Source organism: Orycteropus afer, unplaced genomic scaffold, assembly GCF_000298275.1.
Source record: "Orycteropus afer afer isolate SDZICR_OR568_19922 unplaced genomic scaffold, OryAfe1.0 scaffold00222, whole genome shotgun sequence".
Taxonomy (NCBI): domain Eukaryota; kingdom Metazoa; phylum Chordata; class Mammalia; order Tubulidentata; family Orycteropodidae; genus Orycteropus; species Orycteropus afer.
In genome coordinates, this window is record NW_006921809.1 from 3,070,379 (window position 1) to 3,089,980 (window position 19,602).

At 38.1% G+C, this 19,602-nt stretch overlaps 1 protein-coding gene across 1 annotated transcript in view; it reads left to right on the plus strand.

The window, feature by feature from the left end:
* SLC26A7 (solute carrier family 26 member 7) overlaps positions 1 to 19,602 on the plus strand; it is a 192,062-nt gene that overhangs the window by 65,993 nt on the left and 106,467 nt on the right. Inside the window, exon 4 of the mRNA XM_007948748.2 lies at positions 10,182 to 10,346. Within this exon, the coding sequence (XP_007946939.1) occupies positions 10,182 to 10,346 (165 nt within the window). The remainder of the gene's footprint in view (positions 1 to 10,181; positions 10,347 to 19,602) is intronic.

Genomic DNA, 19,602 nt, shown 5'->3' on the forward strand with positions numbered 1-19,602 from the left:
TTCACAGCACATGAAGTGTGGCAATGGGCTTATGCTCATGGAATTCACTGGTCTTACCATGTTCCCCATCATCCTGAAGCAGCTGGCTTGATAGAACGATGGAGTGGCTTCTTAAAAACACAAATATGGTGCCAATTAGGTGGTAATACCTTGAAGGGTTGGGGAAATTCTCCAGAAGGCTGTATATGCTCTAAACCAATGTCCAATATATGGTTCTGTTTCTCCAGTAGCCAGGATTCACAGGTCCATGAACCAAGGGGTGGAAACAGGAGTGGTACCACTCACTGTTACTCCTAGTGACCCACTCAAAAAATTTTTGCTTCCTGTCCCTGCTACGCTATGCTCTGTGGGTCTGGAGATCTTAGTCCCAAAGGGAGGAACAATCCCACCTGGAGACACAATACTGATTGCATTGAACTGGAAGTTAAGAATGCCACCCGGCCATTTTGGCTTCCTCATACCTCTGGATCAACAGACAAAGAAGGGCATTACTGTACTATCTAGTGTGATAGATCCTGATGACCAAGGGGAAATTGGGTTGGCTTTACATAATGGAGGTAAAGAAGAATATGTCTGGAATACAGGAGATTCTTTAGGATGTCTCTTAGTACTACCATGCCCTGTGATTAAAGTCAATGGAAAATTACAGCAACCCAATTCTGATATGACTGCTAATAGTCCAGACCCTTCAGGAATGAAGGTTTGGGTCACCACACTAGGCAAAGAACCATGACCAGCTGAGGTGCTTGCTGAGGGCAAGGGAAATACAGAATGGGTGGTGGAAGAAGGTAGTTCTGAATATCAGCTTTGACCACATGACCAGCTGCAGAAACAAGGACAGTGATTGTTATATTTCTTCATTGTATATGTGCATCAAATATTTTTGTTTCCTTCTATTATGAACTGTGAAATGTAAATAGGGTTAATGCATTTTGGTTGTACGTGTGTTAGTGTATTATGTTAGGTGCAAATATGACTTTATAATGGTCCTTAGAGATTATATATGGTTAAGAAGATGTGTAGAACTGCCAAGTTGACAAGGGGTGGACTGTGATAGTTGGAGCTGTGTGTCAACTTGGCTGGACCACAATTCTGTGTGGTTTAAGCTATTGTGATGTGGTTATTCCCATGATGGATCAAATGATTATGTTTTGAGCAGGCAATCTGTAGAAAGGGAGTTTCCCTAGGGGTGTGGGCTGCTTCCAGTATATCTATGGACATTCCTGAAAAGAGACATTCTCTGTGGATCGGGATTCTGTTGTGCTGCCTACAACTGTCTGTGAGTGTACAATCCACCATTCAGCCTGGAGATCTTGGATTCATCATTCGTTGGAGTCAACAGCCGGTGTACTGCCTGCCAGCCTTGAGCTCCTCAGCCCCTGCAGCTGCAAGAGTCGGGAAAAGCCTCCAGCTTGACGTGGAAAAGCCTCCAGCTTGATGTTTGATCCAGGAACTTTGGACTTGCCAATTTCTATAAGTGTGTGAGCCATTTTCCTAAGATAAATTTCTCTACACACACACACACACACACATATATATGTGTGTGTGTATAACACACACACATATGTGTGTGTGTGTATAAGTGTGTGTGTGTATATAAGCTTTACTGGTTTTGTTTCTCTAGAGGACTCAGTCTAACACACATGTCCTTAGTCTTTACAACAGAATTTTCCATATTTTTAGGTTTTGTTTTAATTTTTCACAGGTAATTTTTAAGTCCATCTCTTTCTACTCCCATTTAACTGTAAGTGAAAAGAGAAACCATGTGGCCTCTTTAAGAGCTTGCTTAAAAATCTCATCAGGTAGATACCTATGTTCATCACTTTTAAGTTCTACCTTCCACTAACAATTTGAACATCATTCAGACAAGTTCTCTGCCACTGAATAAAAAGCATGGCCCTTCTCTATTGTCTCATCATATGTTCATCATCTTCTTTTAAAGCCTCACCAGAAGCACATTTCTCATCCACATTTCTACAACATTCTGTTGCTGGCACCATATATATTCTCTAAGATGAAAGAGATTTTCTCTGTAGCTCACTTCATTTTCTTCAGAGCCCTCACCAGAATTACCTTTGATGTCCATAATTCTATCAATAGTCTTTTCAAGACAATCTAGCCTTCTACTGTTATGCCTTTAAAAAATTTTCCAGCCTCCACTCATAACCCAATTCTAAAACGACTTCTGCATTTTAGGTATCTGTTACAACAGCACATCACTCTTGGTACCAATTTCTGTTTTAGTTTATGTAGTGCTGCTATAACAGAAATATCAAAAATCAATAGCTTTAACAAACAGAAATTTATTTTCTCACAGTTCAGGAGGTTGGAAGTCTGAATTCCGACTCTAGGGGAAAGCTTTCTCTTTCAGTTGACTCTGGAGGAAGGTCCTTGTCTCTTCGGAGGTTCTGCTCCAGAGCAATCTTCATGTGGCTTGACATCTCTCTTTCCCTGTCTCTACTTGCTACCTTGCTTTTAATCTCTTTTATGTTTCAATATACACCCCACACTAATTCTATCTCATTAACATAACAAGGACAACCTATTTCCAATCTGGGTTATAACTAAAACATAGAGTTTAAGATTTACAACACATATTTTTAGAGGACATAGTTTGAGTCATAGAAATGTTATTTTTGTTCAATTTGTTCTAGTTTTGATCATTGGGAGTTCTTTCAGTTTATTTCTATATCTGTTTGTTCTGGCTACCTAGTCCTGCTCTGATAAGAATATACCACAAATGGGATGGTTTTATCAAAAAGGAGTTTTTATCTTACAGTTTGGAGGCCTTAAGTCCAAGTTCAAAGTGTCAGGCTCTAGGGGCTGTATGAAAGCCCCTTGACCTTGGGCTTCAGCTCTGCCTCTTGCTCCTGGGCCACTGAAGCTAGAGGGATCTCTTCACCCAGGCAGCTACTGGCTGCTGAGGCTAACAAGCCCAAGGTCTACAAATAAAATGGCTCATTCTCGATGTTACCAAACCACACAGCAGGCCATTAATTTAGGTCCACTGTAAGTCCCAAGGTCGGCAGAATATGACAGGCTTCTGAACAATGACACGGGTGCATGCAGGGTCCAAGTGTGCCATAAGCTAGAGACTATCCCTAAGGCTTCTCTTTATATACAGGAAGCAGACCACATCCCAAAGGCAGCTACTCAGCTGCTTGTGGTAGATCCCGCCATGGAGTGGATTGCAAGTCTCATCATGGGGACTAACTACCAGCAGCTGCCCAGCCACTCAACCAGGCCCAGCCAACTTGACATACAAATTTAACTACCACACTATTTGATATATAACTCTTGCTGCCATCGAGTCAATTCTGACTCATAGTGACCCCCTTTGGGTTTCCAAGGTGGTAATACAGAGGTAGATTGCCCAGTCTTCCTTCTGAGGAGTGGCTGGTGGGTTTGAATCTCCATCCTTCTGGTTAGCAGTCAAATGCCTTAGTCACTACACCACCAGAGCTCCATTATGAGTGGGAACCAACTCAATGGCAGTGAATTTTTTGCATGTATTTGACATATATTCACCATTGTTTGTTTTATTTATTTATTTTTTGAGCAGTTCCTTCCAATCTGGTAAAACAAGATTGTCCAGGCTTATTGTCTAGTCACCTGTTTCTCAAAGGAGCCCTGGTTCCTTTCAAAGGAGAATGTAATTAGAAGTCATGATCTACATGCTAGGTGTGCTCATTCCAACTAGAATGTTGTTGTTTCTAAGTCCTATATTATTATTTACACTTCAGGTGAACATCCCTCTCCCATCCTCCTTTCAACTCTCATTATAAACTCTTTTAAAGTATGAATTATAGTTTTAGCTTTGTATTTTCCATTAACCCTGTGATTAGCCTCTAGTAGGTATTCAATAAACATTGATTGAAAGGATGAATATATATTTCCATATGGTGTAACAGCCAGATTATAGGCAAATCCACATACCCTGAAATGTTTGCTTTATTCCATCACTTAGGTAGAATAGTTGTTTCTTCTGTACCTTCTCCTTTTTTTTCAGTATTTGAAGCCCACTTGCAGAAAATGAAATCTGAGATACAGTTTATATAGAACACATGGTGTTTATATAAGCATTACCAAATAGTGTCATTTTAGTGAACCTTGCTAATGTGTGTCAGTGGTTTTCAGCATGATTTCAGAACATCAACCTTGTTACAAATAGCTGAAATATATTTTATAAAACTCAGTTTCTCATGAAGTGCTGCACGGCCACATTTTGAGAGTTGGCTGGCCAGATTAGAGTTATTATTCATATTATTAGTAAAAGCAGGTGATGGAGTGTTCATTAAGTCATTAACTTAAAAAAAACCTCTTAAGCATTGGTATAAAATTGAAATACTCAGCCTCCAAGCAAAAAAAATCCTAGAACTCTCTTTTCATGTATTTAAGATGCATGTTAAACATGCTTCCAGCTACATACCCATTTTATTGCTTGGGTACTTGCTACCCTCTGGCTGTGTACTCCCGCCTCTGTATGGTAGATCCTCACTGCAATGTGAATAAATTTTTGGAATTTCAGTGATGGGGAAAAGAGAGTTATTAAATTTCTTTTCTTTCTTTCTCTGTCCCCCCACCCCAGTTTCTTCCTTTGTCTTGGGTTATGGAGAATGTTGTCATCCAGCAGAGAGAGTAATTTCTCTTCAGTTAAATCTCACATGTTTGCAATCACGCTTCACATGCCCAGTGGTTCATATCAGGCAGAGATCTTAAGGGATTTGTTGACCTTTCAGAGTCAAGAATTCTCCACTTTAAAGATTTATCCCATGCTAGGAGAATTTTTTAAAGCATAAACATTTGTACAAATGGAATATTAGGATATTTTGAGTCTGGATAAATTCAAAAAGAGGATCCTGTATTGTTTTTGATTTCTGTGTTCCCATATTTTCAACACCTTGAAATGATCGAACTCTTTCAGTGTCTTGTACTTTTACTGAAACCTTCCATTTTCAATATTCACATTGTAGAAATGACAAAGAAGCTATGACTAGAAGATGCAGTTTAGCTGGAAGTGGTGAGCCACCTCAAGTTAGGTAATTTGGTTTTCACGCACAGCAAGTCAGTAACCTCGTTAAGTAGGAGCTGGAATTTAGGAAACATGCAAAAAACGGAAGGCAAAACGATGATCTATACCAGGCCTCCGAATGGAGTTTGCTTTTCAAAATAAATGAAGATAAGATTACTTGGCATGCAGATGAGAACATTCCAACATTCTATGTATGCATACAATTCCATGCATGTAAACAGAGTTTGCAGTGTCAAAGATCTGGATTACTTGTATGCTGTATTTAATTGAAATGAACATTCAATTCTAGTGTTCATTTAGGAGTTCTGGTAGCACAATGCCTAAGGCATTTGACTGCTAACCATAAGGTTGGCGGTTCAAACCCACCAGCCACTCCTTGGAAGTAAGACTGAGCAATCTACTTCCATAAAGATTTACTGCCTTGGAAACCCAAAGGGGGGGCACTATGAGTTGGAATCAACTCCATGGCAGTTAAGTTTTTCTTTTTTTTTTTTGAGTGTTCATTTTACCACAATAGTATGCTGACATCACTCTCGTGGCCTGTGAGAGTTAATGTCCTAAGTTTAAAGTAATGTGCTAGTAGAGAGATGCTTGGGAAAGCAGGTTGAATATATTTCTTAACTGATTGCATTCTCAGGATGAAAACAAAACAGATTATGAATTAAGTGTTAACCAAGAAGGTCAGTGTGTTCTACTTGTTTCCACACCATCGGTTGCGGTTGTGTGGGTATTTCCCTCAGAATATTTCTACTTTCAAAAACTGACACATAGTTTCTGAAAAATTCTAGTAGCAAAGGCTGCTGCTTTGGCATCATATGTTGGCAATAACAGATGCCAGATTTCTAACAGATGCCAGGTTTCTATGTTGGCAACCCATAGTGTTTTCTTTACTACATGTTAAATAAAAGGGGGCCCACCAGCCACTCCTTGGAAGGAAGATGGGGCAATCTACTTCCATAGTGATACTGCCTCAGAAACCCAAGGAGGGGTCGCTATGAGTCAGGTCTGACTTGACGGCACATAACAACAACAATAACAAAGTAAGCTGCAAGCAATTCAAATAAATTCATTCTGCCCTGATAAATTTTTCCAAGTTTTCTAGAGTGGTCCTTTTTATACTTTCAAGACTGGTGACTGGTTTCTGAGGCTGGGTAAAATTCGTATGACACCTCATAGTGTTCCTGGTATACCATATTTGCTGCACAGTTTATAGATGTCAAAGTTCTTTCATATGCAATTTGGCACTCCCCTTATAACAACTTTGTAAGATAGCTAGAACAAACATCACTCTTCCAGTTTATAGGTGATGGTGAGTCTTGAAAATTTCAGTGTGTTCTTTATAGTCACAGGAGTTCTGGTACCATAGTGGTTATCGCATTTGACTGCGATCCAAAAAGTTGGTGGTTCAAGCCCACCAGCCACTCCACAAGAGAAAGATGAGGCAGTCTGTTTCCTTTTAGATTTATAGCCTTGGAAACCCTGTGGGGCACTTCTACTCTGTCCTGTCGGGTGGCTATGAGTCAGAATTGACGTGATGGCCGTGGGTTTGGTTTGGTTTTCTAGTTGCAAAACTAGGATGTAGTAGAGCCAGGATTGGAACCTAATTTCAGATTTGAATTTAGGCAACACTGATACATTCTAATACAAGTTCAGAGCTTTATTGCTTTTGCAAAGGAGCCTTGCTATAAGATGTTGTTGTTTGGTGCTGTCAAGTCAGTTTCAACTAGTGGCCCTACGCACAACAGAAGAAAACCCTGCCTGGCCCCGTACCGTCCTCATAATTGTAACTATGCTTGAGCCCGTTGTTGCAGCCGCTGTGTCTGTCTTGTTGAGGGTCTTTCCCTTTTTCACTGACCCACTACTTTACCACACATATCCTTCTACAGGGACTTGTTCCACTTGACAAATGACCAAAGTACAAGAGAGTCTGGACATTCTCGCTTCTAAGTGGCATTCTGGCTGTACTTCTTCCAAGACAGATTTGTTCCTTCTTCTGGCAGTCCGTGGTGTTTTCAATACTTTCTGCTAACACTACAATTCAAATTCATTAATTCTTCTGCAGTCTTTCTTATTTGTTGTCCTGCTTTCATGTGCATAGGAGGCTATTGAAAAGACAGTGGTTTGAGTCAATTTAGATCTTCAAAGCGACATCCTTTTGCTGTAACAAGCAAGGTTGTGTCATTTACATATTGCAGGTTGATGATGAGTCTTCCTTCAATCCTGTTGCTGCATTCTTCTTCATATAGTCCAGCTTCTCTGATTATTTGCATAGCATACATATTGGATAAGTGTGGTAAAGTGATATAGCCCTGCTGTATACCTTTCCTGATTTTAAACTGCAGAATCCCCTTGTTCTGTTTAAATGATTGCCTCTTGATTTATGTACAGGTTCCTTACGAGTAAAACCAAGTATTCTGGAATTCCTATTCTTTGCAATAAGATCCATAGTTTGTTATGATCCACACCTTTGCATAGTTAATAAAACTCAGGTAAACATCTTTCTGGTATTCTCTGCTTTCAGCCAAGATCCATTTAACATCAGTACTGATAGCCCTTTTTCCACGCCCTCTTCTGAATCCAGCATGAATTTCTGGCAGTTCCCTGTTGATGTATTTCTACAACTGTTTTTGAATTATCTTCAGAAAAATTTTACTTGTGTGATAGTAATGATATTGATTGATAATTTCCTTGTCCCATTGGATCACCTTTCCATGGATGGGCACAAATATGGAGCTTTTCAGGTTGATTGGCCAGATAGCTCTCTTCCAAATTTCTTGGGATAAATAAGTGAGCACTTCCAGCATTGCATCTGTTTTTTGAAACATCTTAATGGGTATTCCATCAATTAGTAGAGCCTTGTTTTATTTTCATCTGTTCCTCAGTACAGCTTGGACTTCTTCCTTTAGTACCATAGGTTCTTGGTCATATGCTACCTACTGAAATGTTTTAGGATGGCAATTTGGAAGGGCTATATTCTGCAAACTATGCTCTGCTGGCAATAGACAGGTCTTTCTCTTATTTCCATCACTGTTAAGTCTCAATAGCAACCTTACTACTTACTAGTCTTCCCTCTGATTCCTTTAATAGTTATCTTATTTTCCAATAAGAATTTTAATGCCTGACCTTAAAATGTCACTGGATGGGTGGATGAGGACCACACTTGGTGACAATGTTAAGAGGAGATGATGCCAAAATGACTGTCTATAAAATTGTCGTGCAGTATTTCAGCAGAATTTATTATTTTTTTAATAAAAATATTTCTGTAGTTACTATAACAACCAAAACCTTTTTTTTAAGCCCAGCTTATATGTAGTAATGTAGCTACAAAGCTAAAACTCAATGCTAATTTACTCTTTGAAACTTCTAATGTGCTACAGTCACCAAAAAAAAAAAAAAAACTCACTACTGAGCTGACTCATAGTGACCCCTTCTGGTTAACAGTCAAATGCCTTAGGAACTATGTCACCAGAGCTCCCACTACAGAGTTGTCATTATTACCCAATTTCAATGACCCTTCAAATCACGTAGTTCTACCTGCACACGCTACGAGCATGCACTGTTGTTTTCCTTGCTGTAGCTGTTTTTTTTTGTTTTATAACTGTTGATTTTGTTAAACTTTCTGGTGTTTAACCTACAGTATTGTGGCAATTAGTATTTGTGAACCTATATCAATAACTTTTCTGAGAATAAAGTAGTAACTTTGGGGAAAAGAAAGGAAAAAAATAAAAAAAGGCTTTCTGTTCAGTTACTAATAATATGGTAACTGATAATGTTGTAATTCAATGTAGAATGAGTTGACAAAACAATTTTGTTAATATCCGTATCATCTAAAAATATTACTTTTAAGCAATTTACAACTATATTTATCACACATTATTATATGGTTAAAATTGATAATGAACACAACTAAAGATTCTGTAGAGTCTGGTATGGGAGGAGGTCCTGGGCAGGGGTGGGGGTGCAACAACATGAGTTACCACACTGGGTGACACCAACCCTAGTTATGTTGCTGACACAGTAAAAGGCTTTATCAGCATGACCTACTTTGTTTTCCTTTTTCCAGTGTGGATGCTCATGAATATAATGCTACTTTCAAAAGAGTAAAAATTTACTTTTTACAGTTTTTATGAGTGGGTTATCTCCTAAAATTGTCTCTTTATCAATGAAAAAACCTTAGTGAAGAAAATAATTTTTTATTCTTTTTGCCTTTTGCTTACCAGAGCTCAATGTACAGCTTTCATTCAGAGAGAATGATTTTGTCTGATCATGAAATGGTTTGAGAATGGCGGATGATACTAAAGACAGTGAGGAAATGTTTAAAGAAAATTATTTTTCTACTGATTCCTGGGCATCTTACAAAATGCCTTTTTCCTCTATCTCTAATATTTGCTTTTTCCCATACACAAGTAACTTCTGATATCTAAATACTAAATATTGATGTTTAAGAGCTGGTTGACAGTGTGTCTGCTGAAAACAATATCATCCCATTTTCAGAACTTGGGAAAAAATCAAGGTTTGGCTTTCTTTCCTCAGTGATTTTGAGATTCCGAAATATTAAGTCCACTGGGTGTAGGAACTCTGGTTGCATAAGTGGGTAAGGCATTAGGCTGCTAACAGAAGGTCAGTGGTTGAAACCCATCAGCTGTTCCATGGGAGGAAGGAAGATGAGGCAATCTACTTCTGTAAAGATTTACAGCCTTGGAAACCCAGTGGGGGTTGCTGAGTTAGAAATGACTCAGTGGCAGTGTTTTTTTTTTGTGGATGTAGTGAATCACGTCCTTCTCACCCCACAAGTTACAGACAAGATAATACAAATTTGATATTTCCTCTGCAGAGCCCCATGTATTAAAAATGTGATTATATCTCCCTTCTTATAACATATGTAAATAGGAAAAAAAGTTAACAATAAAAATAACTGTGCTAACGATCTTAACTTAATCATTTATACTGAATAATTTTTAGAAGGTCTTGGAGTCTGGTAACATTCTCAAGAAAACCCAGGCTATTATATACAGTTTACAAAACCTGTTTTACATTAGTTCTGTGTCAGTGTAAAATAAAACTGAAAAATTCTCAGATATTAATCCATCTAATAACCTTGGGGAATTTCCTCTGTAAGTATCCTCTAACTCTTCTTTTGTCCTCTTAGTTGGCTATGTTTGTGCTACATCTGGGTAGTGCCACCTTCCTGCTTACAGAACCCGTCATCAGTGCAATGACAACTGGGGCTGCCACCCACGTCGTGACTTCTCAAGTCAAATATCTCTTGGGGATGAAAATGCCATACATATCTGGACCACTTGGATTCTTTTACGTGAGTTTTCCGTATGTCTTTGTTCATTTCCACAAAGTAGAAATTTTTTAATTACAATTCTGAGATTTTTTAAAAATATTAAAAACAATTTTGGTTAAAATAAAATCTTTTAGGATATTTTAAATGTGATTTCAAGTATGAAACTAGCTTATAGAGTGTTATCTACCAATTTTGAAAACAATTCCATATGATGAACAATTGAGCATGATCTAATATAGGGCATGAATAGAAAAAAATAACTTGAACTTTTTTTTTGAGCAAGGTAGGTTTCCAATTTCTAATGGAAGCCATCTATCTACTGTGATTGTGGCCCATTTTAACAACAGTATACTCTATCCATTTTTCAGTATTGTGAACCTTGTAAGGGATTTAATCAGAGACCTTGTCAAAATTGATGATTGGAGCTCCAATAGCAGACAATCAGTTATGCAAAACCAACCTAACCTGAGAGAGGAATGTTTGACCAGTTTCAACATATTATTCTGACAATATTATATTGTTCTTGGTCTTTTCTTGAAGTTGACCTAAAATCTATGACTTCTCAGAAATTCCTGTTGATACTTTATAAAAGAATTATTTCCTTATTAATTAAGTCCTTGAGAGCAACTCAGCTTCATTTTGCTTACTGTAATGATGTATATTGATATAACATGGAATTACATAATAATGAAAGTGTTTCCATCCTTATGCTATTTTCTTAGATCTTATTGGCTGAGTAGTAGTTTAATATTTGGGTGTATGATAACTTATTTATCTAGCTCCCTATTATTGAAATTGTTTCTGGTGTTTCATGGTTACAAATGGTTACAAATGGAACTTCTTTATGTGTAGATTATTGTCTGCATTACTGATTACTTCATTAGGATAAATTCTAATTATGTAATTAACCATAAAAAAAAAAACCAAACTCACTGCCACTGAGTCAGATCCGACTCATAGCAACCTGTCCTTGAGTTTCTGAGACAGTCTCACTAAGAAGTAGATTGTCCAACCTTCCTTCTGAGGAGTGGGTATTAGCTTTGAACTGCCAGCCTTCTGGTTAGCAGTCAAATGTTAGTTACCACACAAAAATGTTACACATAAAATTTATATTCATTAACCTTTTGCTCTCATCTTATCATTGTCCACTCTGGTTAATACTATTTTGAAAAATCATCACTTTAATATGGTTAAATGTGTGTGTCTCTGATTATCTGCTGATGTAGTTAATAAAGATGGTCATTGACAGCACGGACTGGAAGCTGGTTCTGAGTATTTATGATTTAGGATGATGAATATCATGCTCTGTGGTTCATTCATTATAAGGAAGGTTAAAACCAAAACAGGAACACTGGAATCTGGGCTTGGAAACAACACAGTCCCAAGCTCCAGATTAAACAAAAGCAGACCAAAGTAGTTTTGAGCTGTCAGGTGACTAGGTAATGCATTTGGTTACGACAGGTCTGCATGACTGAACCAAATAAATAACACATTCTGCTTCAGTGACTTCTTGGCTGGGAATTGGGGGATTGTCTATGCTGCATATGTAAGGAAATGACTACAGGGTACAAACTAGCTTCCTTCTCACATCTGCAAACACAAACAATTATCTCTACTTTCATTAGTTGTATCAAAAGAAGCAAGGTAGGCTGATGTGGGATCAACATTTGGTTTTTCAGGTGTGTTATTCTAGTGGCAATGTGCATAAAATGCTACATTGAAGTGTTTTTGTGTGTGACTTATTTTTTTTTTCCTTTAGTTTTGTGTTCTTATGAGGTAAACTATAAGCTCTTGTAAGGTTTTATACTACAATGACATCAGATAAAAACATAGAAATAGTTTTAAATTGCTGACTTTACATTAACAGTACTCAACTGGTGAAAGTTATTCTTTGTGTTGAGGAAAAACAAAAACAAAGTCTCTCTTGCTTTTCTGTGCCAAAGAACCCTGAGCTGTTAGGCTGTTAAGTAGAAATGATGCTTTGGTTCTTTGCCAAGGTTTCCAAATGGATGCTGATACTGCAATGTCAAATAATTTGGTGATCTCAGCATTAGATTAAGAAATATATCTTACATCAGGCATAGGTTACACTAGTATATTTGGAAATTGTGCTTTGGTGCCATTAGGCTTAGATAATCTGATGATAATAATAATGGAAATCTGAACTTGTCCCTGGACCATTTGCCTGCTATATGAAGGAGCAGAACTGGGGGAATTATCCTTGGTCTTGAGCTCAAAGAACCTCCAGAATAGTGAATTAACGCATTCTCGGGATTTTTCACTTTTTGCCTATGCTCCTTGCTTAAGAGCTTTCAGCCATTGATATATCATCTTTGAAAGCTACTCAGGGTTATGGGAGATAAAGAACATGTTATTGATACTCCTTGGCATGTAAATTAGTATCTAGAATATTTGTGCCCCTGTGTAACACTCAGTCACAACTCATAATAATATCAAGTGAAACATTGATTTTTGTCAACAGTATTCAGGTTTGGGCAATGAAAACTTATGTTAATTATTTCTGATAGTATCAAACCTTAGTGTTCACGTTAAGAGATAAAACAGTCTTTTGCATTGACCCAGTTTTTAGGTGATTATAGATTGGTTTCTTCACTTGTCTGTCAGTTTGTCATACTGTAGTGGCTTGCATGTTGCTGTTACACTAGCAGTTATGTCACCAGTATTTCAAATACCAGGAGAGTCACCCATAATGGACATGTTTCAGCAGAGCTCCAGATTAAGACAGACTAGGAAGAAGAATGAGGTTATCTACTTCTGAAAAATTGGCCCCTTAAAGTTCTATAAATAGCAGTGAAACATTGTCTGATATAGTGCCAGAAGTTGAACCCCTCAAGTTGGAAGGCACTCAGAATACTACTGTCAAAGGGCTGCCTCCTTAAAGTATAGTTGACCTTCATAATATGGATGGAGTAAAGCTTTTGAGACCTTCATTTGCTGCTGTGGTACAACTAAAAATGGGAAGAAATAGCTGCAAATATTCATTAATAATAATAATGTAGAATGTACAAAGTATTAATCTAGGAAAATTGGAAGCTCTCAAAAATGAAATGAAATGCATAAAAATAGATATCCTAGGAATTAGTGAGCTGAAATTGACTGGTATTCGCCATTTTGAATCAGACACTCATATGGTCTACTAAGCTGGGAATGACAAATTTAAAAGGAATGCCATTGTATTCATCATCAGAAAGAATATTCCAAGCTCTATCCTGAAGTACAATACTGTTAGTGATAGGATAGTATCCATATCCTTACAAAGAAGAACAGTTAACATAATATTATTCAAATTTATGTAACTACTAAAGCCAAAGATAAAGAAATAGAAGATCGCTACCAACTTCTGCAGTCTGGATTTGACCAAAGATTCAGTCAAGATGTATTGATAATTACTGGTGATTGGAATGCAAAAGTGAGAAAAACAGCAGCATTGGTATTTGGAAAATAAGGCCTTGGTGAAAGAAAGGATGCCAGACACCACATTGTAGAATTTTGCAAGACCAGCAACTTATTTATTGCAAATACCTTTTTTCAACAACATAAATGGTGAGTATACATGTGGAACTCACCAGATGGAACACACAGGAATCAAATTGACTATATCTGGAAGGAGGCAGTTGAGGAGGAATTGTAGAGCACACACTAGTTCCCTCTAGCATCTTAGTACCTGAAAAACTAGGTGCAACAGTTTGAAATGGGGATTCTGGTGCTCTGAACAGCTCATTAAGTCAGAGTATGCCAAACTCAGAGGAGTAGGATTAGAAAGGAGAAAGGGGCAGTGCAATTACCCAGAGGGTAAAAAAAAAATAACAAAAACAGGTGAACCTGCCCTGCAGAGTGTAGACTGGCAGGCAAGAAAGGGCATTGGAGACCTCCCTAGGGGAGTGCCGACCTGCAGGCAAGAAAGGGCATCGGAGACCTTCCTGGGCAGTGGCCAGAACGCACCACACCAGAAAACCTGTGGCCACTCCCTGGATGTACCTTCAGCACCTGCTTTTATTGGTAAACTTGGGATTGCAGCGGAACTCTCTGCCTCCAGGTTCCGCTGAAGCGGAAGCAGAGAAAACATTAATGCTCAAGTGGGTGGGCCCTAGGATGATCTCCCGTCACAGATAGGGCAGTTATCCTAGTTCATCTTTTTGGCACAGAGGAGCCTGGAGAGCAGGGTTTTTGTGGGTGTCCGAACCTGGCAGAAAGTGGCGGCCCCCTAACAATTGGAGTCTTTGCTGAACTTGAGCTGTGGGCCTACAAGTAACAGTATAACGTCATCATTAGCAGCCCGCTCAAAGCTCTGGAAACTGCTCTTGACACTTGGAGCTTTTTATTTTTATTTTTTATCTCTTTTCTTCCCCCTCTCTCTGCCTGTACCCTGCCTCAACCAATTCAGCCACCATAGCACCTGCAGACTCAAATCCTAAATTCCCTTTATGACAGAGACGTGCATCCACATTCCACATAGTGATTCCATCGTCACAAAGAAAACTGCAGAGCAACCCAGAAAACCTGAATTAATAGCCAAAAACATAAAATACACCAGCTCCACCTTTTCAAAATATTAAATCATAAAACCAAAACAAAAATAGTCAATACATAACTAACAGTTAAAAACAACTTCAAAATGTCTAGGAAACAACAGGCAACTTCAAATCAAACAAAAAACCAGGATAAGACACTAGAACTAAAATCCTACACAAAAATCTCATTAAACATGGAGGAACAGGAGGCAATAGAATTATTTGAGAAGGAATTTAGAAAGTATGTTTATAGAACTCTACAAGAGTTTAAGGAAACCCCAAACAGAAGTAAGGAGAACACAGACAGTACCCCAGAAGAAATCAGGAAAACCATTCAAGAACAAAATAACAAGATTAATGCACAATCAGAACTCATACAAACAGCAGTTAGAAATCCAGAAGATGAATACCAAAATTACAGAATTATACAATACAGTGGAAGCACAAAAGAATAGGATAGAACTGGCTGAAGAATGCATTTTCCAACTAGAAGACAAATCCCTGGACGCCAGCCTGTATGAAGAAAAATCAAAACAAAGATTTAAGAGAAATGAAGAGAACCTAAGAGTTACATGGGATGACATGAAAAAAAAAAAAAAAAACACACTGAGAAAATTTAGAAGACCTGCTAACAGAAAACTTCCCCCATATCATGAAAGAAGAAGATATTTATGGTGGTTATGTTTTTGTGTCAACTTGGCTGGGCCTGGTTGAGGGGCTGGGCAGCTGGATGTAATATTCACCATAATGAGATTGGTACTCAACTCCGTGGTGGAATCTACTGGGAACAGCTCTGCCTTAGGGAATGTGGTCTGCTTCCTGTATTTAAGCAGAAGCCTTGGGAATGGTCTCTAGCCTATGGCACGCTTGGACCCTGCATGTAGCCGTGTCTCTGTTGAGTAGCCTGCTATGCTCTGCCGACCTTGGGACTTACAATGGATTTAAGTTAATGGCCTGCCATATGGTTTGGTAACATCACGATTGTGCCTTTTTTACTTGTCAATCTTGGGGCTTCTCAGCCTCAGCAGCCAACAGCTGTCTGAGTGAAGAAATGCCTCTAGCTGGGCCAGGAGCAGGAGGCAAAGCTGGAGCCCAAGGTTGAGGAGCTTTCACCCAGCCCCTAGAGACTGGCACTTTGAACTTGGACTTAAAGTCTCCAAATTGTAAGAATAAACTCCTGTTTTTTAAGGCCATCCCATTTGTGGTAATTTCTTGTCAGAGTGGCACTAGGTAACCACAACATTGTCCAAGAGGCTCATAGAACCCCATATAGGATAGATCCCAAGAGAAAAACACTGAGAAATATCATAATCAAACTCTCCAAAACCAAAGACAAAGAAAGAATTTTGAAAGCTTCCCGGGACAAAAGAAATATTACTTATAATAATCAAACAGTTAGGGTGAGCTCTGATTACTCAGCAGAAACCATGCAGGCAAGAAGCCAATGGGATGGCATAAATAAAACACTGAAGGAAAAGAACTTCCACTCAAGAATCCTATATCTAGCCAAATTATCAGTCAAATATGAGGGCAAAATCAAGACATTCTCAGACAAACAGAAATTAAGGGATTTTGTGAAAACCAGACCAACCTTACAAGAAATTCTTAAGGAAGTCCTTCCAATAGAGAATCCACAACAGAGAACAACAAAATCAGGACACATGACATCAACACTAAAACCAAATCAGAAATAGACACTCAAAATAAGACCATAAAACATTGCACACTAAAAATCAAGAAGCCAGTCTGCACATGACAACAGCAACTAACCAAACAGAGGGAATAAAAGTTCTAGGTACAAACTTCCAAATGGAGAGGAAAACAGAACAATGTCTTCATAGAACAGACTGTTCTAAAAATATGTTTTTATTGTTGTTGTTAGGTGCTGTCGAGTCAGACCCAACTCATAGCAACCCCTCCTTGGGTTTCTGAGGCAGTATCACTACGGAAGTAGATTGCCCCATCTTCCTTCCGAGGACTGGCTGGTGGGTTTGAACCACCAGCTTTCTGGTCAGCAGTCAAGTGCCTTAGGCACTACACTACCAGAGCTCTCCAAGGTAACCACAGAGAAAATTAACAATCCCCCCAGCAAATCCAGAAGGAAGGAAATATGGGTTTAGTACTTGACTGCTAACCAGAAGGCTGGCGGTTCAAACCCACCAGCCACTCCTCGGAAGGAAGGTTGGACAATCCTACTTCCGTAGTGATACTGCCTCGGAAACCCAAGGAAGGGTCGCTATGAGTCGGGGCCGACTCGACAGCAAATAACAACAACAACAACCACAAAACCAGCAATAAAGAACAAAAGAGAGGAAACACTTCTCACAAAATGAACTCAGCACAGAAAAGTATATGGACCAAGGAAACACCAATAACATGACAAAAAAACACAAAAGAATGAAAGCAATCAATTCACACCTATCACTAATTACACTCAATGTGAGTGGACTAAATGCACCAATCAAGAGAAAGAGAGTGGCAGACTGGATAAGAAAAGAAGATCCATTGATATGCTGCCTACAAGAGACCCACCTTAGACACTAAGATAAAAACAAATTAAGAATTTAGGGGTGGAAAAAAATATACCAAGCCAATGGTAACCAAAAAAGAGCAGGAGTGGCAATACTAATTTCTGATAAAATAGACCATAAAGTGAAAAACAACATAAGAGACAAAGAAGGACACTATATGATGCTGAAAGGGTCAGTTGACAAAGAAGACATTATGATGATAAATATTTATGTACCCAATGAAAGTGCTCCAAAACATGTGAAGCAAATATTAATTGAATTAAAAGGGACAATAGAAAACTCTACAATAGTAGAAGGAGACTTTAACACACCAAATCAAGGAGGGACAGATCAACTAGAAAAAAACTCAACAGATACAGAAAAACCCAACAACACAATCAACCAACTTGACCTCATGGACATATACAGAGCATTCCACCCAACAGAAGCACAATTCACATTCTTCTCCAGTGCACATGGATCCTTCTCCTGAATAATCATGTGTTAGGACATAAAACAAGCCTCAATAAATTCAAAAACATTGAAATACACACAAAGCATCTTCTCAGACCACAATGCTATAAAATTAGAAATTAATAATAGGAAGAGCAAGGAAAAAAACATCAAACATGGAAGTTGAACAATTCACTGCTCAAAAACTACTGGGTAATAGAAGAAATAAAAAGTGAAATAAATTCCTAGAAACAAATGAGAATGAAGATATATCCTACCAAAACCTATGGGACGCAGCAAAAGCAGTACTCAGAGATCAGTTTATAGCAATAAATGCATACATCAAAAAAGAGAGAAGCAAATCAACACTCTAACTCAACAACTCCAACGACCAGAAAAAGAACAACAAAAGAATCCTACAGTATCTAGAAGTAAGGAAATAATAAAGACCAGAGCAGAAAAAAATGAAACAGAAAACAAAAAAACCATAGAGAGAATCAACCAAACAAAAAGCTGGTTCTTCAAAATGATTAACAAAATCAACAAACCATTGGCAAATCTAACAAAAGAAAAGAAAGAGAAGATGCAAATTACAAGAATAGTAAATGAAAAGAGAGTCATCCCAACAGAACCAACTGAAATAAAAAAGATACTGACAGAATATTATGAAAAATTGTACTCCAACAGATTTGAGAACCTAGAAGAGATGGACAAGTTTTTAGAATCACAAGACATACCTAAACTATCCCACTCAGAGACAGAATACTTGAACACACCTATAGCAAAATAAGAAATTGAACAGGTCATTAAACAAACAAACAAACAAACAAAAACTCCCCACAAAGAAAAGCCTTGGCTCTGATGGCTTCACAATTTTACCGAATATTCAGGGAAGACTTGGCACCTACACTACTCAAGATATTTCAGAGCATAGAAAAAGATGGAATACTCCCAAACTCATTTTATAAAGCAAGCATAACACTAATACCAAAATGGGGAAAGACACCACTAACAAGGAAAACTACAGAGTGATGTCCCTCATGAATATAGATGCAAAATCTTCAACAAAATCCTAGCAAACAGAATTCAACAACATATCAAAAAAATAATACATCCTGACCAAGTGGGATTCATACCAGGTATGCAAGGATGGTTCAGCAACAGTAAAACAGTCAATGTAATCCATCACATAAACAAAACAACAGAAAGAAACATATGATTATATCAATTGATGCAGAAAAGGCATTTGATAAAATCCAACATCCATTCCTGTTCAGAACTCACCACAAAATAGGGATAGAAGGGAAATTCCTCACCATACTAAAAGGCATATATGCAAAGCCAATGGCCAACATCATTATTAATGGAGAAAGACTCAAGGCATTCCCCTTATGAATGGGAACCAGACAGGGATGCCCTCTATCACCACTTCTATTTAACATTGTATTGGAAATCCTGGCCAGGGTAATAAGTCAAGAAAGAGAAATCAAAGGCATATAAATTGGCAAAGAAGAAATAAAACTATCCCTATTTGTGGATGACATAAGCCCGTACATAGAAAATCCAAGAGACTCAACAAAAACACTACTGGAACTAATAGTTCCAGTTCAGTAAAGTGGCAGGATACAAGGTCAACATACAAAAATCAGTTGGATTCCTCTACACCAACAAAGAGACCTCTGATAAAGAAATAAGGGAAACAAAACCATTTACAATAGCTACTGGAAAGACAAAATATCTAGGAATAAACCTTACCAGAGACACAAAAGGCCTATACAAAGA